Source organism: Mixia osmundae, assembly GCF_000708205.1.
Source record: "Mixia osmundae IAM 14324 unplaced genomic scaffold scaffold_1, whole genome shotgun sequence".
NCBI classification, from domain to species: Eukaryota; Fungi; Basidiomycota; class Mixiomycetes; order Mixiales; family Mixiaceae; genus Mixia; species Mixia osmundae.
This window is the reverse complement of record NW_014575563.1, coordinates 432,838-454,510: the sequence shown is the minus strand read 5'-3', so window position 1 is coordinate 454,510 and position 21,673 is coordinate 432,838. Positions and strand designations below refer to the sequence as shown.

The 21,673-nt window shown below is 55.8% G+C and overlaps 10 protein-coding genes across 10 annotated transcripts; 4 read left to right on the top strand and 6 right to left on the bottom strand.

Annotated features, from left to right (window-relative positions):
• Positions 1–32: 32 nt before the first annotated feature.
• On the top strand, positions 33–946 carry L969DRAFT_44063 (uncharacterized protein; the record flags this gene model as incomplete). The annotated part of the gene is made up of 5 exons (XM_014715171.1): positions 33–377; positions 431–520; positions 579–728; positions 777–878; positions 926–946. The coding sequence occupies 5 exons, from the start codon at positions 33–35 to the stop codon at positions 944–946; spliced, it is 708 nt and encodes a 235-aa protein (XP_014570657.1).
• Positions 947–1,016: 70 nt separating this feature from the next.
• On the bottom strand, positions 1,017–2,100 carry L969DRAFT_91479 (uncharacterized protein; the record flags this gene model as incomplete). The annotated part of the gene is made up of 3 exons (XM_014715170.1): positions 1,017–1,267; positions 1,520–1,640; positions 1,981–2,100. The coding sequence occupies 3 exons, from the start codon at positions 2,098–2,100 to the stop codon at positions 1,017–1,019; spliced, it is 492 nt and encodes a 163-aa protein (XP_014570656.1).
• A 196-nt stretch (positions 2,101–2,296) lies between these two features.
• On the top strand, positions 2,297–6,534 carry L969DRAFT_42229 (uncharacterized protein; the record flags this gene model as incomplete). The annotated part of the gene is made up of 7 exons (XM_014715169.1): positions 2,297–3,513; positions 3,567–3,735; positions 3,788–5,191; positions 5,242–5,380; positions 5,428–5,684; positions 5,735–6,301; positions 6,352–6,534. 7 exons carry the CDS (start codon positions 2,297–2,299, stop codon positions 6,532–6,534), a joined length of 3,936 nt encoding a protein of 1,311 aa, XP_014570655.1.
• L969DRAFT_83865 (uncharacterized protein) lies at positions 6,236–7,273 on the bottom strand. Its single transcript, XM_014715168.1, has 2 exons — positions 7,162–7,273; positions 6,236–7,104 (listed from the first exon to the last, which is right to left on the bottom strand). The coding sequence occupies exon 2, from the start codon at positions 7,069–7,071 to the stop codon at positions 6,583–6,585; it is 489 nt and encodes a 162-aa protein (XP_014570654.1). The 5' UTR covers positions 7,072–7,104; positions 7,162–7,273; the 3' UTR covers positions 6,236–6,582.
• An 81-nt stretch (positions 7,274–7,354) lies between these two features.
• On the bottom strand, positions 7,355–9,375 carry L969DRAFT_91476 (uncharacterized protein; the record flags this gene model as incomplete). Its single annotated transcript, XM_014715167.1, has 5 exons — positions 7,355–7,615; positions 7,667–8,463; positions 8,520–8,697; positions 8,746–9,082; positions 9,224–9,375. 5 exons carry the CDS (start codon positions 9,373–9,375, stop codon positions 7,355–7,357), a joined length of 1,725 nt encoding a protein of 574 aa, XP_014570653.1.
• Positions 9,376–9,407: 32 nt separating this feature from the next.
• L969DRAFT_91475 (uncharacterized protein) lies at positions 9,408–16,278 on the bottom strand (the record flags this gene model as incomplete). Its single annotated transcript, XM_014715166.1, has 10 exons — positions 9,408–9,614; positions 9,664–10,760; positions 10,812–12,707; positions 12,776–12,887; positions 12,945–13,872; positions 14,266–15,201; positions 15,252–15,331; positions 15,381–15,689; positions 15,746–15,931; positions 15,985–16,278. 10 exons carry the CDS (start codon positions 16,276–16,278, stop codon positions 9,408–9,410), a joined length of 6,045 nt encoding a protein of 2,014 aa, XP_014570652.1.
• Positions 16,279–16,516: 238 nt separating this feature from the next.
• L969DRAFT_68660 (uncharacterized protein) lies at positions 16,517–16,951 on the top strand (the record flags this gene model as incomplete). Its single annotated transcript, XM_014715165.1, has 2 exons — positions 16,517–16,777; positions 16,832–16,951. The coding sequence occupies 2 exons, from the start codon at positions 16,517–16,519 to the stop codon at positions 16,949–16,951; spliced, it is 381 nt and encodes a 126-aa protein (XP_014570651.1).
• On the bottom strand, positions 16,748–18,500 carry L969DRAFT_100541 (uncharacterized protein). The gene is made up of 7 exons (XM_014715164.1): positions 18,230–18,500; positions 18,118–18,172; positions 17,945–18,059; positions 17,766–17,886; positions 17,522–17,718; positions 17,325–17,468; positions 16,748–17,275 (listed from the first exon to the last, which is right to left on the bottom strand). The coding sequence occupies exons 1-7, from the start codon at positions 18,476–18,478 to the stop codon at positions 17,074–17,076; spliced, it is 1,083 nt and encodes a 360-aa protein (XP_014570650.1). The 5' UTR covers positions 18,479–18,500; the 3' UTR covers positions 16,748–17,073.
• Positions 18,501–18,505: 5 nt separating this feature from the next.
• L969DRAFT_83860 (uncharacterized protein) lies at positions 18,506–20,070 on the bottom strand. Its single transcript, XM_014715163.1, has 7 exons — positions 20,025–20,070; positions 19,821–19,969; positions 19,561–19,766; positions 19,346–19,509; positions 19,195–19,288; positions 18,907–19,138; positions 18,506–18,859 (listed from the first exon to the last, which is right to left on the bottom strand). Exons 1-7 carry the CDS (start codon positions 20,025–20,027, stop codon positions 18,646–18,648), a joined length of 1,062 nt encoding a protein of 353 aa, XP_014570649.1. The 5' UTR covers positions 20,028–20,070; the 3' UTR covers positions 18,506–18,645.
• Positions 19,708–21,665, top strand: L969DRAFT_100540 (uncharacterized protein; the record flags this gene model as incomplete). Its single annotated transcript, XM_014715162.1, has 7 exons — positions 19,708–20,353; positions 20,405–20,487; positions 20,543–20,778; positions 20,838–21,052; positions 21,110–21,226; positions 21,280–21,521; positions 21,560–21,665. The coding sequence occupies exons 1-7, from the start codon at positions 20,153–20,155 to the stop codon at positions 21,663–21,665; spliced, it is 1,200 nt and encodes a 399-aa protein (XP_014570648.1). The 5' UTR covers positions 19,708–20,152.
• Between the last annotated feature and the right edge of the window lie 8 nt (positions 21,666–21,673).

Genomic DNA, 21,673 nt, shown 5'->3' with positions numbered 1-21,673 from the left:
ACGACGTAGCGACGCAAGCCAGCGGAGCAGTCATGGCTCACGATGGCGTTCCAACGACTGCAGACATCCTGCCTACTTCTTTGGCATCGTCCCCGTCAGCCGCAGGAACATCGTCTGAACATGACGATAGGCCGCTCAGGCCAACAGGCAACACGTCGGGTGATTCCACAAGTAGCACGACACTTGATGGCCAGCGAGCCTCTCAGCAGACCGAAGCAACAGGAATCACGACTGCTGCGAGGTCATCTGCAAGCATGCCTGCCAATGACATAGCTGATCAGCGCAAAGCCAAGCCGCCCGTTGCTGCTTCCGCCTCGATTGATCCCTATCGCGAAGTCTTTGGGACGCCGCCGGTAGGCCAGATTGGCAAGCACAAGGTCAGCTCTGACACACTCAGCCATTCGCAAGCATGCTGAGTGTGCCCGAGCAGCCAAGAGAGATTGTACGAATAGAACGCGACTACACTGCTGGCGAGCTACCTCAGTTCTGGAGTGGCTTCCCCATCGAGCTAGAGGGCCGCGTGAGCTTCGCACGCGTTCAATCTGGCTCTTTGTGCTGAACAGCTGGTTTGCGCTCAGGTCACGCCGACCGCACATTTGCAAGTGATGAACAAACTCAATGCGCGCCTAGCGTCGGCATACGATCCCTATAAATCTATCTTCGACAATGTGCTTGCGGTTATGACGCTCTACATATCAACCATTCTCACGCAAGGTCACTATGGCAGAGTGTGTCTGTTCTCATAGCCACATTCTCATATCTGACGGTGACCACAGGAGATGGCCCAGTTTGACAAAGAGATCGAAGAAGTCAACCGAACAGTCTACAATCCCGCGAGTCTCAACCTCATAGATCCTCGTAGCGTTGGCTACCTATTCGTAGGCTTCCTGTATGATCGCTGTCCAAGCTGACGCTCATCTGATAGCTCGAAATCGAATACTACTGATGGCTCGCTGACGGACGATATATGCATTCGCAGCACGATACATCGCTTACCGAACAAGAGTGACAACGATCTATCGATGAGGCTGCTGCAAGCAAAGAGAACAAGCTAGAGACGCTCCTGCCGAAGCTGCAAGGCTTCCGACTCGCCTAGACGCATATCTCGTGCTCGAATGACGCATTCTGCCGAATGTGCATCTTTTCATGAAATGCAGCCATTGCATATCTGGCGAGCGCACCGCGCACTCCCTCTGTCGGAGCCCTGCACTCGCTCGCGCATCAGCAAGCTCGATGTGCAGTCTCACAGATGCGCACATGAGGATGACTGCCAGCGAGCAATCAGATATGTTCCGGTAGACAGCAAGAAGAATCGTCTAGTCACAGGCGACATCCTTTCATCTGACTCGTTTATCATCGTGTCTCCCGATTCATCAAATTCGCCCTTCTTGCAGTTCTCATCGAGGGCAACGAGATGAATGTCAAATATCGATCCTATAATGCATCGCACGAGCGACCTAGCAGTGTTTGCCTCTTCTAATACAAAGACAGGCATTTGCCGCCAGCGATATTTACGTACTGCGGGAGTCAAAGCATGGCGGCAACATGCTGCTGTCCGGCGCATGCGTGTATGTAGAAGCACTGGAATGCGCGAGTCGGGAAGGGTCGTCAAAGTCGTCTTGAGTCCGAGTTGAGGAAATCTGGAACGTCGGTGTGTTCAACTGAGAGCCTCAAAGGTCCACATTCAAGCTTTCCTCTGCGTCGACCACACAGCGTGCCATGCTACCGTCAACTGCGAGTCGAATGAGCCCACGTGATGACACTGTCGCCCCACAACGGTGGCGATAGTCCAAACTTGAGGAGTGCAACAAAGCAGAGTCGAGCAGCGGGTACGGTTGTTACCCGGCGCTATATGGCGATATCTCCCACAATCTCCTGGAAGCAGAATCACTCTGCTCGCGCGCAGCTAGGGATCTGACACGCTACAAGGCATCAAAGCCGCTCGGCTACAGAAAAAGGTGATCTGATACGCTACAGGACGTTCTTGGTCTTTTTGCTTGGTCTTCCAATCGCCGAGCTTGGGGCCTGAGCCGCCACGATGCTGTCGCTCGGAGCCACGCCAGCGGGTTGAGCACCCGAAGGCCCTATAGCCGACAGCATTTCGCCCGACCGTGCGAGCAGAATGGCCTCGTCTGACTTGATGCATCGGTAGAATGTGAATCCGACCTGACGACGCGCGATAACGCGGGTACTTACTCGATTTCTCAAAAGAGTTGACACGCTTGACATCACAAGCAGCACGCGTAGCCATGCCGCGCGGTCAGATGCGACGGCTTTGATCTCGCATCAAGTGAAGATGCAGCCGGCAAGGCCGCAGCGATCAGACAGGCGGACGGTCGAAAGCTATGCCGCCGACTTGAATCGGCCGAATCCGCCTGCGGTCGCCCCTCTAAGACCAAAGCCAAAGAGTCCTTCGGCTAGGTCACCTCCAGCCGCTTCATTCCAACAAGCCAGCGGATTTGCAGACTTTGACGGCTACTCTCTTTCTCCAGTGAATGGTGCGGACGGCGCGTACGCTCATTCGCAGGACCGACGTGGCGATTACTCGCGAGAGGGACTTAGCGAGAGACCACCGGCAGGCAGGAATGGTCTGCTTGCCAACGACGCCCGCAGTCGAGTGACGGGCAAGAGCAGAGCACTGGCAGCTGCGCTCGGCTACGATCAGCCTGTGCCACAGTTGCAGCCATCAGCCCAAACGAGAGGCAATGGCGCGCTTGCAGTACCGCGCCGACGAAGAGGTTCGGGCGATTCTGCTTCCTCTGCCTCATCGACTGGCTCGGCCGAGCCTTCGTTCGCTAGGACGACATTGCAACAGCAGGCAGGAGATATATCAGCCAGCATTGAGCTATCGCGATCGCGGTCAAATGCACGCCAGCCACGCCCACCTCAAGTGCCTACGAGGACCGCTTCGCAGAATCAAAAGTCGGTTCAGGACGTGCTGTCCGCCTTTTCGGCGGCCGGACAACGGAACAGAGCCAAGGAGCAGGCTGTAGCGACTGGATATGATAGTGTGCGGGCCAATGTCACCGCGAGAAAGGCAGCGCGACCGCGGCGCGGCACAGATGCACAAGCGCAGCCGCCCGATCGCGCTCTGAGAGCAGATCCGGCCTTCGCGGACATCGAGCGTGTCATGCACAGGATACACAACGACTGGCCAGTCCTACTGCCCAATGATCAGACAGACGCCTTCGATCCTGTCACCCTCGCGCTGGAACTCATAGATGACTCAACGCAAGGCCGAAGAATGCGATTGGATGCGTTCGCAGAGCTACAAAATGATGTGGCCAATGCGACGAAGCAGCATATACAGAAGCACTACCGAGCACTTGATGCCTCTGTGACGGCGTACAACGGTATGTCCTCTGGTCTCAACTCGGCGCAACGTGAAGTTGGCGGTCTGCGTTCGACGCTGCGTGCCGTCAAAGAAGCGCTGGGGTCGCGCCGAACGGAGCTCGCTGCTCTGGAAAGCAGGCGGACAGAGCTTGCAGAGATGGAACGTATTCTTGACTCGATGTATGCGACCGGCTCACACCGTGCTCGCATTGGGCTTACCACATAACGAGCAGTGATCAGATCAAAGCGGTTCCAGACAAATTGGAGACGCTGATGTCGGAGAAGCGCTTCCTGGCTGCATCTGTCCTGCTCGTTCGCTCGCTCAGACTGATCAACAAGCCTGAGCTGGCGGAGATTGGCGCTATCGCAGATTTGCGCGCCTATCTCATCGCGCAAGAGACAGTAAGGGCCCTCTGATGGCTGTATACCTCTCTGAAGCGATTTGTGTGTTCAGGCTTTACTCGAGATCCTGGTCGATGAGCTGCACGCCCATCTTTATCTCAAGTCCTTCTATTGCGAATCGCGTTGGAGAATCTACCAAAGAGGCCAAACAGCTTTGCCACCTATAGACGGCTCAGACACCCGCGATCTAGTCGACAAGACCAACGTGCCGGGCAGTACGCCGAGTCTGCGAGTCTACCTACGCACACTGTCTATGCAGACCTCGTATGACCCTGTCTTGGAAGCGGGCGCAGATCTCGAAGAAGCAACCTCAGCCGAGCCAAGTTCGCCACACGAGCGCGATAATCAACGCGCGAACCCCGAGACAGACTCCTTCGCCTACATCGAGATGCTGCTGGAAAGTGCCAACAGTTTGGGCAAGCTCAGCAATGCGATCGATGCTGTCTGTCAGCGCACTCCACAAGAAATCTACAGTCTTGTGGATGCGACTATTGATGAAGTTGGAGAGCGGACTACACCTGCACCTGCAGCCGGTCAAGCGGGCCGCCCAAGCTCCGGTCTCTATATCGCCATAAATGATGCTAAATCGACGACCTTGCCAAAGTCACAGGCGCGTTTGCGGACATCGCTGCTTCGCCTGGGAGCAGCCGACGGTATAGCGGCCGAAGCAAACGCCGAAACGCTGCGCGACCTTTTCTGGACACTATACTCGAAGCTGGACGCCGCCGTACAGGGCTTCCGAGTGGCATACGAGGTCTGCCTTCGGATCAATCAGCGTCGCGGGCTCAACAGTAGCAATGGCGTGCGCGATGGGCTCCTACAAGCGTTACTGGACGTGTGGAAGCCTGTTCAGACGGAAGTCAGGGCACTTTTGAATGACTACCTGACTGGCGATGAACAGGCAACCGTCTCGTCTCGATTTCCGATGCAGACGATCAACGAAATACTTCGGGCAGGCAGATATGCTCGCAACGCAAGTAAACCGCTGTACCGATCGAAAGATAGCGATGGCAAGGAACGCGCCAAAGAACTCAAAGCGCACGAAGACTCGCTCATGCGGGCTTTACGCGCTTCTGTGCCTGGCCTAGTGACCTCGCTCAACGAAGCGACAAGTACAGCGGTCACTAGCGCCGGCGACGAGCGATATGGGTTCAAGCGCATTGGCGAAACGCATCGTATTTTGCTCAGGCCGGATGCGTTCAATGTCAGCATTCTCTTCGGCCCCACGCTTGCGTTCCTCGATCGCATTCGGGAAGTGCTCCCAGATGCTCGAGAGCTTAGCGGCACGTCTCGCGAAGTTGGTGCGACCGAGTTTGGAGGCTTCTTGGATGATTTTGTCGAGAAAACATTCTTGCCGCAGCTCGAAGAGAAAGTTCTGGCTGTCTTCAACCATGCCGTCAATGGATCAGATGCTTTCCAAGATGCATTCGGCGTTTCTGAGATCCCCATTTACAAGGTATGTCAGACGAGGATCGCTGCCTGCATGCTTACTGAAGCCATGCACAGTCTGTGATCAGTGTGGTGGGCCTCATCTCCAATTTGTGCGCGATGTTGCGCAACACGCCGTTTCACCGCGATCGCTACAGCGATCTCATCATCAGTGTCATCGTCCAGTACTACCAATGCTGCGAGGCTCGCTTCAAAGGTACGTACTACACAAGCATATCCTTGCATCTTTGACGAGTCCGACAGAAACTGTCTCATCAGACTCGCTCATCGCACGGGGACCAAGCAAGCTGAAGACGTCTGCCATGTGGACATCTAAAGACGCTCTGGCCACGGTCATCAATCGCCTACGCACTACTGCTGGCGATGACGCGCAGAAATCGCAATTGCTACAAGAAGAGCTTCGACTTCACTTGCAGTACAAAGGAACGTCCACAGGCGATCAGCTTGACTATGTACCCGTCAAGAAGGCCAAGAGCATGAGCACGCTTTACGCATCTTTGGTGTGTGCTTAGCTGTCAGGGTCACGAACGTGCTTAACAGGGTGCAATAGGATTGGTTTCGCGAGCAGATCAAATCAATGCAGGGCGACAAAAGTGGTCCTGAGTCAGACACAAGCAATGCTTTGCCCTTCAGCAAAGATTATGCGACGCGCTTCGATGCTTTGCTCAAGACCTATCGCAAGTCTTCTGAATATATTCTAGCAGCGCTTCGCACAGAGCTGCGCGTTCGATGCCTTTGCTTTCTTGACAGATCTGCGAGGGAAGGCAACTATCAACTCGACAGTGCCAGTTTCGAGCCTGATCTCGATATCATAGAGCTGAACAGCGAATTGACTCAATTCGATGATGCTTTACGCTCCGCGCTAGCCCCTGCTGAGCGATCCTACCTCATGGACGGCCTGCCGCTGTACATCGACAGCGTACTTGTGTACAATGTGCGCTATGTACGGTCCATCAATTCGCACGGTCTCGCCAAGATCATGCGTAACATCCTCGCTCTTCAGCAGAATCTAAAAAACCTCGGCGACAGGCCGTTGGACGTCAATTTCGACTCGAGCAGGGCTTTCTGGCAAATGCTGAACACGACTGCAACCTCTGATGTCGCAAACAGCGCAGAAGTACGTCGCTCATATCCGATGCCTTGGCTCTTGCTGACACAGCAGTCCAGCTCTTTGTGGCACGCTTGCGCTCTAGCAAAACAATACCCTACGATGTAGACTCGCTGAAAGCGCTCCTAGCGCTCACCTGCGGCTTGGATCCTGCGACGGCAGACACGACCACCGCTTTGCCTGACAAGCGCAAGGCCTACGGTGACGCCTTGCTCGAGCTCTACAGTCTCGGCGAATGGTGATAAAATGACCGTTCGGCCTCCATGTAGACCGGCTACTGTTGCTTGTAATCACTTTGCATGCGCCTCTTTTTGTGCGCTTGCGCTCGCCATCGCGTCTTGGATGACTTGCCATAGCTGCTCGAGCGCTGCCCCAGGCTGACGCGTGACGGCGTCGTATGCGAAATCGCCTGCTTCCGTATGACCGAGCGAGCTGAGTACGTAGTCTGCAACGCTGCCTGAGCTCGGCCTGCCAATGCCCAACCGGATAAGTTCCCTTCTGGGGGATTTGAGAGTTGCGTCGAGACTGCGCAGTCCATTATGGCCACGCGTGCCGCCCGCTTTGCTGTATTTAAGCATGCCGGGAGCGACGTCAAGATCGTCATGCATGACAATGAGGTGGTCTGGCTCGAACCGCTTGACGGCCTTGGCTATCGATGGGCCGCAGACATTCATGAACGAGCGAGCTTCGTAGAGCGTGAGCTGACGTCCGCCGATCATAAGCGACGAGTGTGTGCCGCCTAGGGTTCTGTCATAGCGCATAGCTGGCATGTCGAGCATTGCTCGAAGCTCGTGGAGCGCATATCGACCGAGCTAAATAGCCCGCCGATTCGCTCAGCTGCGATGACGCGCTGTTGAGGGAGAGCTCACGGAGTGACGTGTTGCAGTGTACTGCTTGTCTCCGTTGCCCAAGCCAACGAGCAAAGTACGCAATTGCATGCACAAGCCGCGTCTCGACTTCCGCGCGATATCGCGACGCGGGGTGTTCGCGCCAGAGCTCCGGATAGACTGCTCGAATGTGCTACAACACGTCTAGTCAGGGATAGCGGCCAGCATGATGAGTTCAGTCAGAGTACTTGTGCAAAAAGTCGTTGTGGAACTCCTTGAGTCTCTGCACAAAATCTTCCGTGCCGGGCGCAAGGACAGTCGTGCGAAAGTGAAATGTGTTGGCTTCCTGTCCGAATCCGGAGCCGGCGACGACACAGATGCCGGTTTCGTTGAGCAAGTCCATGCAGTACATTGCATCGACGCTCTTGCCTTGCTCCGAAGCTGCCTTCTGCGCTTTGGCTGGCAGCTTTAGCTGGGGGAATAGATAGAGCGCGCCCTGTTCGGACACTGTCAGCGCGAGAGGCCCGAGGGAGGAGACAGAGCGTACCTCTGCTGGCTGACAATCGACGCCTTCTAGCTCGCTAAAGGCTTTGTGAAGCACGTCACTGCGCTTGGCAAGCGTCTTTTGGATGTCGTCGACTTCCTTGGTGTACTCATCGTAAGACACATCGCCCTTGCGAGGTGGCCTGATCAGATTGCCCATTGCAATCTGACCTTGCAGCGGAGGGCAGAGCTGGATGCTTGCGAGCTTGTAGATTTGCTCCTCGACTTTGGGATCGAAGTTCTCGATCTCGAAATAGCCTCCCCTTCGACCGCACTCGCCGACTTGGCCTTTTGAGATTGAGTGGAAGGAGACGAGTTCAACAGAGGAGCTGTATGGCTCGCCCAAGGATCGCAATACTTTGCGGAACGACACGAATGGCTTCTGGGACGGGTGGTAGATATTGGTCTGGTAAACCTCATCGGCAAGCACGACAAGTCGCTCGTTGTAGGCGAACTTGAGGATGTCTGCGATTGCCTCTTGCGAGAGGACATTGCCGACAGGATTGCCGGGCGATATGACGCAGATTGCTTTTGGGAGGATACCAGAAGCGCGAGCCTCACTGATGACCTGCTTGAGTCCTTCCACATCGGGAGACCATTGCTTCTCCTCTTGCAGATAGTACCTTATCGGTTGCGCATTGTTCAGTGCAAGCGCGGCCGTGTAGAGGGGATATTGAGGAATGGGGATCATCACGCCATCGTTTGGCGAGGCGATCATGAGCTGCATGATATTCGACACGCCTGCCGATGCACCAGCAGTGAGATAGATCTTCTCTGGGTCTGCCTTGTGACCATCTCGCTCTACCAAAAGCCGCGTTAGTTTGGGTGGCCACAAACGCACGACAAGATGCTCTTGCCTTCGAGGAAGTCGGCAACGTATTGTCTGATCAGAGGCACACCTTTCGAGTGAGAGTAGGCTCCGACACTTCCGATGGCTTTGATATACTCGCGTGCTCGATCGATAGCATCTTGAGCGAACAGCTTTGGCGCCAGCGGGTTATCGAGCAAGTCGGGACACTCGCACAGTGCAGCGACCTATGAGCGCATGAGCCAGTGTAGGCATGACATCAACAGACAGTCTACCTGTCGGAAGAAGGTGATCGGTGTCTGTCCCAGCTGCTGAGGGTTACCGATGTTGCAGCTCACGACTTCCTTGAAGTTGAGGTCTTTCGTGTCGCCCTTCTGCGTCTTGACCCGCAGCTCCTCTGCTCGTAGAGCGATTGCACCTCTCACAGCATACTCTGCCGTCTTGACGTTGTGATTGATCGAATCGAGCGTGAGTACTCGCTCATCTGGCTTGCGCTCGCCTTGCACTTTCGATCGAGCGTAGTTGGTAGCTGCTTCGACAGACACTGTCGTCGCTTGCAGGACAGACGACATTGCGATCGATCTTTGCAAGAGAGGTCCTCGGAAAGCTGGCCTAGAGGATCTTGTGAGGCTGCCAAATCTCATACACTGAGCTTATCGCACGCGCGTCATCACAACTCAACGAGATTTAAAGCTCATCAGTGGCGGGAATGAGCATTTGCATTCGATCCGCGCGGCAGTACAAGAGTCAGACGTGATAGCTCTGTTGAGCGCTTTTACTGCAAGTTGCGAGAGTGCGTTGGGCTGATGACAGGTTTGCGAAAGTTTCGTACACGGACTGACAGGGGGTATCGAATTAGCAGCTTCTTGCTCGGGTAAGAGCCCTCTTTGCGTCGAGCGCTGCATCGAGCACGAGCATGAGCCTGACTACCGGTATACTAGCGATGCGTAGGCGTTGAGGATGTCGCGGGCGAGAGCGAGGGTGTGGCTTGCGTCAGAGGCCCTATCATACCCAACCGGTTCAATGCGAGGCTCGATGGCCCAGGCGTATTCGGCCTAGTCGGCAGGGGCGTCAGATAGGTATGACCGGTGATGTCCGTCGTAGTAGGGGCAGCTGCAGGCGCGCGATTGTGCTGCATGTGTGACTGTGCAACGGACATGAGTCTCACTTGCAAAAAGACGAGGAAGTCTTACCTTCACCAGATGCCCGGCTGCAAGAGCGCTCATCAAGGACAGCTCGCCCGCCATGACGGCAGCGCAGATGATGCGAGCCAGTCGTCGCGCATTATCGCCTGGCGCAGTCGCATGCGGACCTTTTACGCCTAGCATTTCTAGCATTGCGCTCTGCGGCGGCAGCGTCGTTCCTCCTCCGACTGTGCCGACCTCTATACTGGGCATGGTACATGTGATGAGCAGATCCTGGCCACCGTTGACCGCTTCCATGAGCGTCATACAGTTTGCACTTTCGACGTTCTGCGCAGGATCCTGACCGGTTGCCAAAAAGATTGCCGTTAAGATGTTGCTGCTGTGGGCATTGTTCCCTCCAATCGAGCCTGCCATTGCGCTCCCGACGAGGTTCTTAGTGATGTTGAGCTTGACGATGTCTGCCACAGTCGTCTTCAAGATAGATTTGACAACGCTTCCCGGGATAACTCCCTCCGCGACGACGCTCTTTCCTCGGCCTTCGATCCAATTGATAGCAGCTGGCTTCTTATCGGTGCAATAGTTGCCGGAGAGCGATGCGACAATCATCTCCGGAAAGTGCTCGGTCATCATCATCTCAAGTGCTTTCTCGGTGCCTTTGGAGATCATATTCATGCCCATCGCATCGCCCGTTTGCGTTGCGAATCGCACGAATAACGTACGTCCCGCCATTGCAGTCTTGAGACTTTGAAGTCGGGCAAACCGAGAGGTAGAGTTGAAAGCCGCCTTCATGAGGTCTGACCCTTCTTGCGAATCGATCCATTTCTTTGCCCGGGCGCAAGACGTGATCGAAGGAAACTCGAGCGCTGGGCCACGTGTCATGGCATCTTGTGTCAAGACCGTGGTCACTCCCCCGCCTGCATTGAGAGCTTTGCAGCCTCTGGACGTCGAAGCGACGAGCGCGCCTTCCGTTGTCGCCATCGGTATCGGCAGTGCATGACCGTCAATTCTGAGGGGACCTGCAATGCCGACAGGGACGGGCATGTAGCCGACCACGTTCTCGCAGCACTGGCCAATGACTCTGTCGTAGTCGTAATGACGGAATGGCAGCAGACTCTTCTCTAGTGACTTTGTAGTCGACGCTCGAGCTGTTGCATACACCATCAGTACACACAAACCAGCCAAAGGACCAAACGTACAAATGAGAGCGCGGCGGATGCGCACTGCCCTGTCGTTGTCTTTGAGAAGCTTCTCGAGGGCATAGGCTGCAATGCGACCCTTCTGCACGAGCAGAACGACTTCCTCGTCGACCAGAAGATCGATTCCCTCGCCAGCCGCATATATGTCGATGCACTGCTCGAATGATCGTGGCCTTGCGTTGAGCTTGATTGACGCCGAGATTGGCGTGACGGGCAAGCTCTCGCCAGCGACGGTCGTTGCCGGCGTGAAATTGGTCTCTGACGAATCGGGATCAGAGACCGATGAGTTCGAGTTGGCTTCGGAATCAGCAGAGCTTGCGTCATCACTGCGCGTGACCGCGATCGTGGGTTGCGTCGACAAAGGTCGGAGCGTTTCTGTTGATAATTCTTTGTACGAGACCCCATTACCAGTCTCCCCTTGATCTGGTCGCCGAGCCTTTGGTCTGACGAAGATGGGAGATGCAGGGGGCGAATTGCTGTCTTGTGAAGAATGACTCAACCTGCGGAAAGCGGCATCACGTCTTTCCTCCTCTGCCACCATCTTGAGTCGCCTTTCTTTGGCGAGCCTTGCAGCGTCAGCGAGCGTCCAATCGTTTTGCAGCTTCGAGAGCCCTTCAACGCCACCAGACCATCTGCGTTTCATCTTCATGCGCCCGTCGGCTTCTTTACCGTTTGCATGAGCGCGCGTGGACGCGATGAGGATGCGCGCGGCTGCCTCGCCGGCGCTAGCTGGTGCAAAGCCCTCGCCTGTTCCTCCTGGGCCGACAGCGAACCCTTTGAGCAGATAGCCATTGAGGAACACGCTGACTGCCAGAGCGATGATGATCCACTTGCTCATGACAGGGTCGCCAACGATATGACTCCAAGTGCCCATGAGGCGACCGAGCACTTCCAGGGAGCTGGAGGTTGCGACTGCAGTGCCAGGCAAGAAAACACGCAGCTGGACCTTAGGTGCGATCGTTGCCACGACTTTGCCAGATGTCGAGCCTGCAAGCGCTGACAAGAAGGGAGTGAGGCTAGGCGATGTAGCGAGCGCGCTGGCCGAGTCATTGCTGGTTAGACTGGTCGCGAACGACTCTGTGCTGGGTCTTAGCGTAGTCAGCAGGTTACTGATATGGAGCACGAGGAACGATATCAGCAAGAGCAGCTTCAGGCGAGCTGTCGGGCTGGATTGCATGGCCTTGTCACCCGGCGCGCTACCCGTGACAAGCTTGACAAGCTTCTGACTAGCTGTGAGGTTGCTGATAGGTGCTGGCGGGTCATAGAAAGTTGTGCTGCCATCGTCTAGAATGCGCGCGAGGTCGGCAGAGGAATCGTTACGCTTTAGCCCGCGCATGATTTTGATGCGATGTACTTCAACCATGACGGTGAGAATGGCGACATAGAACGAGAAGAGGAAGGCGCAGTCAAAGACGAGGATGAGAGCAGCGAGATGACAGAATTCTTTGAGTCCGGATAGTCCGCTCATTGCGCCAACAGTGAGTACGGCGAATTCGATAACGTAATCCCGAACGATGCCACTGCCTGTCTTTTCTACTGCAGCAACGACGATATCGCTTGCAGAGCAGGGGGCGGCCCAGCGAACGCCGACCTTACGAGTGCGGTCACCGGTTGGGCTGCCGATGCCTGAGCTCGTCTCTCTGAATTGGTTGCGATGTGATCTTGGCACGAAGTAGTTCTCCTCGCCTCCAGGACGATCTGGCTGTCCCAGTGGTGCAATGGCGGGATTATCGAAGACGGCTTTTGTGAGGAGAAATGGCTTCTCGAAGCCGACAGTGATGACTAGGAAAGGCAAGGCCTCTGACAGCAGTACTGGATTGACCTTGAGACTCGACAAGTGAGCGATCAACAGAGCCACGAAGAAAGCAAAGGTGGATGAAAGTAGCACTGATGCGCCTGTGCGCAAAAGGGCCGAGCGTCAGGATCCGAGCGATTCTTCGGAGCAGGTCGGGTGAGAGACTTGCCTAGCCAAAATTTGCTGCCCAACTTGCGCATGTTGAGAAAGAGACTGACGAAAGTGCCGTGCATGACGACATAGCCCATGAGCATGACGAAAATATCAGCAGAGTCTGCTTTCTATACGGCACAAACGCGTCAGACGCTCGAATTTAAATACGAAAAGGCAACACTTACTCTGGCTAAGTGTAGAAAGCGCATGAAGAATGCTCTCAAGGCGTATATGACCCATTTCGAGCTCTGCATTTCATCCATCGTCATTGTACCTTCAGGCGACCGTGCTCTGGGGCTGAAGCTGAAGGTGAAGCCTAGGCCTGGCTTGACATCTAAGGGCCTATTGGCCAGCGAAAAGGGCTTCGACGTCACTGCTGTGGCTGTCGGTCGTGCTGGCGAGTCTGCCGTTGAAGGCCTAGAGGCATGTGACGCCAACAAAGGCTCAAGGCGCGATGTATCAGCGATAGCCGCAGCCCACTGACGCACGTCTTCCGCGTCACCCTTGAGCGCAAAGAAAAGGCTGGCGGACTGCTTTGCAGGTGGTATGTAGGCATAATCTCTTTCGCTTCTATCGGTGGCAAAGGAGATGCTGTCCGTCAAGCAAGTCTGGTCGCTCGGATTGGCTCGATAGCACAGTGCAGCGTAGTCTAATGCTTTGTCTGTGCGACCTCTACTCGAATTGATGGCGACGTCGTGCGTCAACACGCTCGCTAGCGAATCAAGGTAAGCCTCGAAAGTCTCTTGATCTGGACTCGTCGGCGTGGGCTGGCCTGCGCGATCAAGAGCGACGACGACCTCTTGCACGACGATCTGATCATCACTGAGCGCTGGAGATGCAGACACCTGTGCCCAGAAGGACTGTCCAGATGTCTTTTCAAAGGTGATCAGTCGCTCGTGCCAGCTTTTGGGATCTTGCCCAACGGCAGTATGAGCGCCCGTAGCTTGATCCGGCTGCCTGAGAAACTCTGACGTCCTCACTATCCTGACGACCTGGAAGTAGCTGAGCGTGACGAGGATGAAGCCCAAGACGACGAGCTCGATAGGATGCTTGGAAGCTACCAAGCTGATCCTTCTCAAAGGCATCGCGATCATCTTGCTCGGCACAAGCACGCTGTGGAGAGCGACACCCTGTCGGCACTGTCAGCAGTCGTGCCTGCTAGCGTCTTCGTTCGCTGCTTGTCGTTTGCGAGCCGGACTATCGTCGCGCCCTAGCCACAATGGCGGTGAGATCGGCTCACTTTACGGCACGCGTGTGGGCGTCGATCCCCAAATAAGCGATGAACCCGAACGCTTGCTCTCTCGCACTGCTGCTGCCACAGGCTCTTCGTGTGAGCCAACTCGTGTCGTGACCAAGTGCGGGCAAGGCTTCGCCGTAAGGCAACTACCTGTGTGCACTGGCTTGAAGTGCTGTTCAGTCGCGGACGCGGGGTCGGCTCAGCAACGCGACGAGGGGCTTGAGCTCAAGCTCGGCAATGCGTAATGCAACAACAATGTATAAGTCTACTGCTTCCTCTGGCCGCTGCTGTCCTCCCCCGACTGTGCATTCTCTCGGTCATAATCGCTCGCGAGCTCTTTACGTACTGTGCCGTCCTTGCACTCGATGACGACAAACTTGCCTTCGCGATACACCTCGTCTTCGTCGTTACGTCGACCGATGGCTTCCTTCATGTCCTTGGAATGAGGATGCTCTTTCGCTTCTTGGTCGTGACCGGTTGCAGTCTCGCTGCTGCCTGAGCTTCCGGCCTCGTCGCCGGCGAAAGCGACCCGCCTGTCCTCGCCACTAGCTCCTCCGCCGCTGCCTGCGCCGGCTTTTGCGGCTCCGTGGGGTCGTGAGGCTGTCCGATGATCATGATCTCCGTCGCCAAAGAAGCCATTCTTGGGAACCTCGTGCGTATGCTCCTGACCATCTTTCAGTGTCGGCGTCAGCGGTCCGCTCTCGACGTCGCTGTTTGCGCGAGTGCCCGAGCCAGAGCTTGTCGAAAAGGTGCTGAGCGTGCGTGTGACGACCTTCGTACCAAAGCTTGAGATGGGCAGAGTGGTGCCATGTACGATGACTGAACACAGAACGACCATGTATACCGTCGGCACAATCACTTCTCGTAGATGTGTGCGTTCCTCTGGCAGCTCTCGCAAGGCGACTTGGGCATAATATACGGCACCAACACCCATGGGACCGAAGAATCCCGCAAAGACTGCCTCTCGGGCGTCGACAATGTCGGGAATCCAAGGGTATGTCAATAAGACCCAGGGCAGTCGTCTGATGAGTAAGATGAGGATGGCGACGACGACAAGTCGCCATGCTGTCAGCTGAAAGGCCATATTGCCAAAGTCTGACCATGGCAGGATTGTGCCGATGTAGATAAAGACAGCCGAATTGACGAGTGACTCGATCAAGTCTTGAAAGCTGTGGTCCTCTGTCTCTCGTCGATAAACGTCATCCCTGCAGCCATGTCAGCGATATGCACATTCGGCTATAAGAGCTTTGCGTACCATGTGAAAGCGTTGCCGACTATGAACGCGCATAGGATATCATCTGACCCCATGAGGCCCTGCACGCCGAGCGTGAAGAACTGTGCATGAATTGTCAGCAAAAATTCGTCTGAGTAGCAAGAAGCTGACAGCTAGACCGAAGCCGTATGACAGGAACGATTCGTGATCTATGAACTGCCGCTTGCGAGCTTCTTGCAAGGTCTTACTTGCGCCCCAGCCGATGATGACGCCAGCCAGGCAGGAAATGACGATCTGGTAGACCCATGTTGCGACTATCCATTGTTGGAGACCTTCAGCGATGGTATGCCCCTCGACACGCCGCTTCATGAGATCTATCGCCAGAAAAATAAAGGGAAACCCGAGACCATCGTTCGCGCCGGACTCGGCGGCGAGGAAATTGCGCAGATGAGTGGGTACGTGCTTCTCAGCGAATCTGCCCTGACAGATGTGTGCATGCGTGAGCAGAGAGCGCGTGTGAACTCGTGTCAGCTCACCTTGAGAGCGCTGTTACTCAAGACGGGATCTGTTGGGGCGAGACAGGCGCCGATGCAGAGCGCCTCGAGAAAGGTGAGACCGGGCACGAGTCCCCAGATGATGAGTGAAGACACGAACCAGGCCGCGGTCATGACGGGCAGCAAGATCATCGCCAGTGACTTCCATGCCTTGAGCAAGTACTTTCCCTGCACGATTTGTCCGAGTGAGCAGTGCTCAGAGTATGTGGAGTCAGACTGACGGGCAAGCTGATGCCACAGAACAAGACTTGGATGCCAATGACGATACGCATGAACTCGTATGTGATCTTGTTCCTCAGCTCTTCGTCATAGTCTGACCAGATCCAAGGCGATATCCAGTTTGTGCCAATGGGTCCGACGATGATACCGACGATGATGGCGATGAGCGCATCTGACAGGTAGAGCTTCTCTTTGAGCGTGTAGGAGCCCAGACCAATGATGACGATGTAGAAGCCCAGTACGGCCAGAGCCGTTGAAATGCTATCGACATCGGTCTCGATAGTAATGACGCCCATCGCGGCTGACAGCGATGCTGAGGCTCTGTCGATCTCGTCAAGGCTTTGTTGGCCCGATGAGAGCGCTAGTGAGGGCCCGGGGCACTACTGTGACTGGGTCGATGTCCGCATTGTGCTGCCAAGAGGTGATAATGGTCGGTGACGAAAATCAGTCGCGAACAAGGAAAAGCGAGGAAAAGCGATTCGAGCTGGCTTGCCACCACGCCCCGGGTGATCAGCACGCTCGGCCTCTTCGGCCATGGGCGAATTCATAGGCGGCTCGCTCAAGCTCAAGGGCAAGAGCGGCAAGAAGAAGCGCTCGTCGACATCGGACGCTTCCCTCCACGAGTTGCCAAAGGGCAGCGCGGTAGCGCGGACTGAGCAGGACGAAGCGCGAAAGACGAATGAGCGCAGTCAGAGCCCTCGGACAGGGACAAGCGAGATAGCTCAGAAAGCTCGCTATGCCCCGCCGCACAAGACTGCTGCTGAGCTGAGGTTCGAAGAGACTCAGAGGAAGCGCGTGAGTGCCCGTACACCGTTTAGCCCGTTCCCACACGCTGACATTGCCCTTCAGCTCGCGGACAAGGTGGCAAAGCAAGCCCAGGTCACTCACAAGGATCGTGTGGCCAGCTTCAACAGCAAGCTAGAGAGCCTGTCAGAGCACTACGACATTCCCAAGGTCGGACCTGGCTAAGATGGATCTTATCCGTCATTCAGAGGAAAGCGTTGTTGTATGTCAAATCCGAATGTAGACAGACTACATGCATGCTGCAATTATCGTCACATCGTGCCCGGCGACGAGAGCGTGTCGCGCCTCTAGTCTCTCTCCTTCTTCATGTCCAGTGCTTGTGAGGCGTCAAAGACCGTCTCATTTGGCGCGCTGAGCGCTGATGGCATGGCAGAAGCATGTGTGACCTCACTCAGGCCTGCACTGTTAGGCTCGCTCGATGCTGCAGGTGCGGGCCGAGTTGGCGGCTTGGACGCCATGCGCTGATCGAGTGCCTTGAGCGCCATCGCCCTGCGGGAGCATCAGCACCCTGCCGCGTGGAATGAAGCTGCAGGCTTGCCTCCTTCGCTCTGCTTCTGCGCGTGAACCGCCAGGTACGCCAGCATATGCGGCTGCTTCTGCGTCGTTGGGCGCCCAGGGCTCTGTGAGTCGCAGCCGTATCGCCAGACTGAAAACGAACTCTGACAGTTTGGCGACATATTTCCTGCCGGATTGCTTCAGTACATTGGCAATTTATGAAAGGGGTATTGCACTGACTGGGCAAAAGGCGGGAACCAGTTTGCAAAGGCAAACGTATCGGAGCGATCCCCTCGGAAGTCTGCGCCCTCGTTCCATTTGACGAATCGCAGATAGAACCATGAGACGAGCCAGCCGAATTGGATCAGGATCCACGGCGACTGGTAGCCGATGATACAGGCTACGTTGGAGACGGCGACATAGATCATTGGCAAGTCCTGCTGGGCTATCTGAAACTACGCACGACCAGAGTGGACAAACTTGCCTTGACCCGACGTTTGACGAGACCACCAAAGAGCTGGACTTGATGCTCCGGTATCAATTGGGTGAACGCGACGAGGAAGCCAGCTTGTAGGCCCATCAAGCCGTGATATGACATGCCGTATCTGGGCAAACAGTCGCGTCAGCTGCTCTTGTGGACGCTGTTGTGACCGCACGACGAACAAGAACAAGCCCGTCCCTTGGAAGAGGATGTGCTCGATGATGTTGACAGCGACCGCAATGACATTCGAAGCCACGGTCACGACGACGATGAACTTGAGGAATTCTGTCGGGCCCCCTGCAATGGGTAGCTGCGCCATGAGTGACCGTGTCGCTTGAGATGCTTGGCCACGGACAAACTCGCTCTAGGTATCGGCCTGCCATGACAAAGGTGAGGACTGAGAAGATCATCTGCGCAGAGGGCGAGGTTGAGCCAATCCTACGGGCGCGAGTGAGGCTCTTGCTGACCTCGAACAGATTGACTTCGACCCAGCTGGAGATGAAGAGCGTCCATGGCTTCCAGATGGCCTGACCGGGAACGAGGACGATCCAGGGATAGGCGAGCGTGCTGTCCATACCGCCGTTGAAGACATCCTTGACATCACGGTCGTCTAGCGATAACCGCAAGCCGGTCAGGATGAGTGACAACAGCACGATCACCACCGTGAAGGCTCGTGTCACGATCGGCACAGTCTGTAGGACTGGCAGAAACGCCATCTCACTGCTACGTCGACCGTCCGTTGGCTCGCGCACTTGGCTAACAAAACGCGACGCGCTCCGTTCTGCTTGGCCAGTCCGAAGTCGCACGTACAACAAATTCGAAAGCCGAGCTCTGTTGGAAGCACGCACGCTTCACGCGGGGCTGCTGTCCATCGAGGCGTTCATCAACTGCCTGCACTGCGGTACCATCTAAGAGCACCGTCTGCACCACCCGAGACGAAATTGCCGCCACCCAGGCGCGAGCCAGAGATGCCCTGAACCTGAGCATCAGGCTGAGGAGGATCCGGGCGCCAAGCAAGCGCCCAGACGTCTCTCTTCTGATCTTGTATCGTCGTCAGTGCACTGCCTGGCATATGGAGATCCCATATCTTGATCGTCCTGCGCCCCAATGTAAGCGAAGTTGAAGGCGATGCTCTCGAACGAACCCGTCTACGCTACCACTGGCGAGAAGACGAGCATCCGACTTGATTGATACCGAAGTGACCCAGCCAGCGTGGCCGGCCAAGCTGGAGACGACACTCTGCCGCGACTTGCGGGCATTGTCACCCGACTGGCTCGCCCGTAGGTCAATGATGCTCATGCGATGATCATCGGAGCCCGTCACAAGCAAGCTCGAATCTGGCGAGAACGCCAGAGAACGGATCGCTGTTGCGTGAGCTGTGTGTGAGGTGTTAAATCAGCATGCCAACACTCTTACAGGAAGAGCTACTAGCCTGGGAAGGACTGCACGATGCGCATCGTCTGGACATCGAGCAAATCGACCTGCCCGGTGTCACTTGCAGTGGCGATGAGCCGACCGTCAGGACTCTATACTCGGCATGAGTCTGGGCTTGGGCTTGTTTTCCTGTAGGGTAAATGACTGACATAGCTGACGCACATCGCGAATTTGCCCCTGCATGTCGTGGCTGCTAGCTCGGTGCCGAAAGTGTCGCTCTTGCTATCAAGTATGCGCACTTTGCAGCCCGTGCCGGCAGTGACCATCTGATCGAGTGTGATGTCGGGATGTAGCGAGACCTGCCACGCGCCCGCTGATAAACCGTATGAGTCTCGAATGGCCCGCATTGCACGTGCCGACTGACCGGACGGTATCGATTTGCTAGCTTGCAAATCGCCTGTTTTAACATTGTAACGTCTCAAGACAGAATGGACAGCGCTCGTGACGAGGAAGCTGGGAGACGTAGGCGAGTGTTCCAGATCGACAGAGACGATGCCAAGCGAACGACTTTGCTCGGTAGATGGGTTTGGCGCGAAAGTACGTAGAGGGACATTGGGATCACTTGGGTTCCTGAGAGCGCTGCGAGTCAATCGCTGAGCTGAGTGTCAGGCGGACAGCTCTGACCATGTCTTCAAGGTCCCATCGCATGATCCGCTAGCGACGAGGCCACTCTTGGACCAATTCAGACACCACACCTCACTGGCGTGACCGACGTCATCCCTGTTCTGTAGACTCGCTGCAGAAGTACCGGAGACGAGGTAGTTGGTCGTGGACTAGATTCGAGAGTCAATCGCTGGTCCTTCCTGAGGGCTGACTCGTCAGACTGACCATCTACTGAGAGGGGCAGGACAGTCGGACTCGAGCAGCAATGACAGCATCGCGCCGAGACTCGATCAACGACTGCATCCCACGCCTACCGCCAGCCAGTCACGGGCAGACAGCCCAAGGCCGACAAGATGTCATATGGCTATGCAGACGATGATCTAGACCTGGAAGATCTGGAGGCAGTCGACACGAGCCCTCAACGACAGTTCAAGGGGAAGGGCAAGGCGACACCACAGATCAACTCAGGCGAGATAGTAGATGCACCTGATGACGAGGGCGAGGACTTCAGCATACCCGCTCATTCTCAAGGAAGCAGCATCTGGCTCGTCAAGGTCCGCCCTGGCTCTGCGCGGGCAGAGAGCAGCATTGATGTACTGTGACAGGTGCCTAACTTCTTGCTGGATCGATGGTCGAGCATCACCGACGAGAATGCCGTCATCGGCAATCTCAGGATCTCCACCGACAGGTACGCCAGCCTTGCGTCATCGCTGAACACTGCTCATCTCGGTGCGCGCGCTCAGCAAAGGACCGGATGGCGAACCCAAGATGGCACTCGTTCTCCCGACCGGTGTCGCAGGCCCGTCATCACGAGCGAGCGGGGACGAGATACCTGCAGAGTATGAGCTCACAATGACGAACAAGGCGACCAAGAACGCCTACGTCTTTGCGGAAAAGGTGTCTACTCCACAGTCATTGGTCGCGCCCAATAGTACCGACGGCGTTCGAGCTGTCCGACGTCAGCATCAAAAACGTCCTCGTCAGTCGACCAGCCTCTCGACATGATTGAGCTGTGTGCTGATAGGGTCATTGCGACAGGCGAACCGACTTACATTGGCCGCGTCGCACACGAATGTCAGGCCCGCCCTGATTTCGAGTCAGACGTCTACCGAGCCATCATCCGCAAACGAATCGAAGTGGCAGAAAAGCCCAAACGAGTCGTTCAGGCACTCAACGAGGACATGGCTACCTCTAACAGACTGGCCTCGGGTGCTCTGCGACTGAAGCAATCGCTCATGACGCCTAGTTTGGTCGTCCGTCACCTTTGCCCTGCGTATCGAGCGACAGACTGATGTATCCAAATCGAGCAGAAAGCAAGGCCAAAAACAGCGGCTGATCAGAAGCTGGCTCGCGCGCCTCGAGCAGAAGTCACGGATCAGATCATGGCCCTCTTCTCCACTCACGAATACTGGTCCTTGCGTAACATCGTAGGCTTCCTTCCACTGCATGTCAGCGCAGCTCATCGCGCACGCTGCTGCAGAAAGAGAGAATTGCGCAACCCGATGCCTGGCTGAAGGAGATCATGACAGACGTCGCCATCATGAACGCAAGCGGGCCTTATGCAGGTCTCTACTCGCTCGCTCCTGCCTTCAAGTCACTCGCAGCCGCCAAAGCAGTCCAAGAGGCACCCGGTGGTCGCTCAGCCCCTCTGCCGACTGCAGGACCGGCACATGGCTCACTGAAAGACGAAGATCTGTCCGACGACGAGATGGAAGCTGTCTCGTGATCACCGACAGCATCGCACGACAGAGGGTATCCAGATACATTGGTCATGACAGCGGCTCCGCGAGCAAGCCAAAGTACAGCAAAAGTCGTCACGATAGCATGATTCTGCAACATCTGATTCGTCCAATGAACTTGCGTTGAGCTTTTGG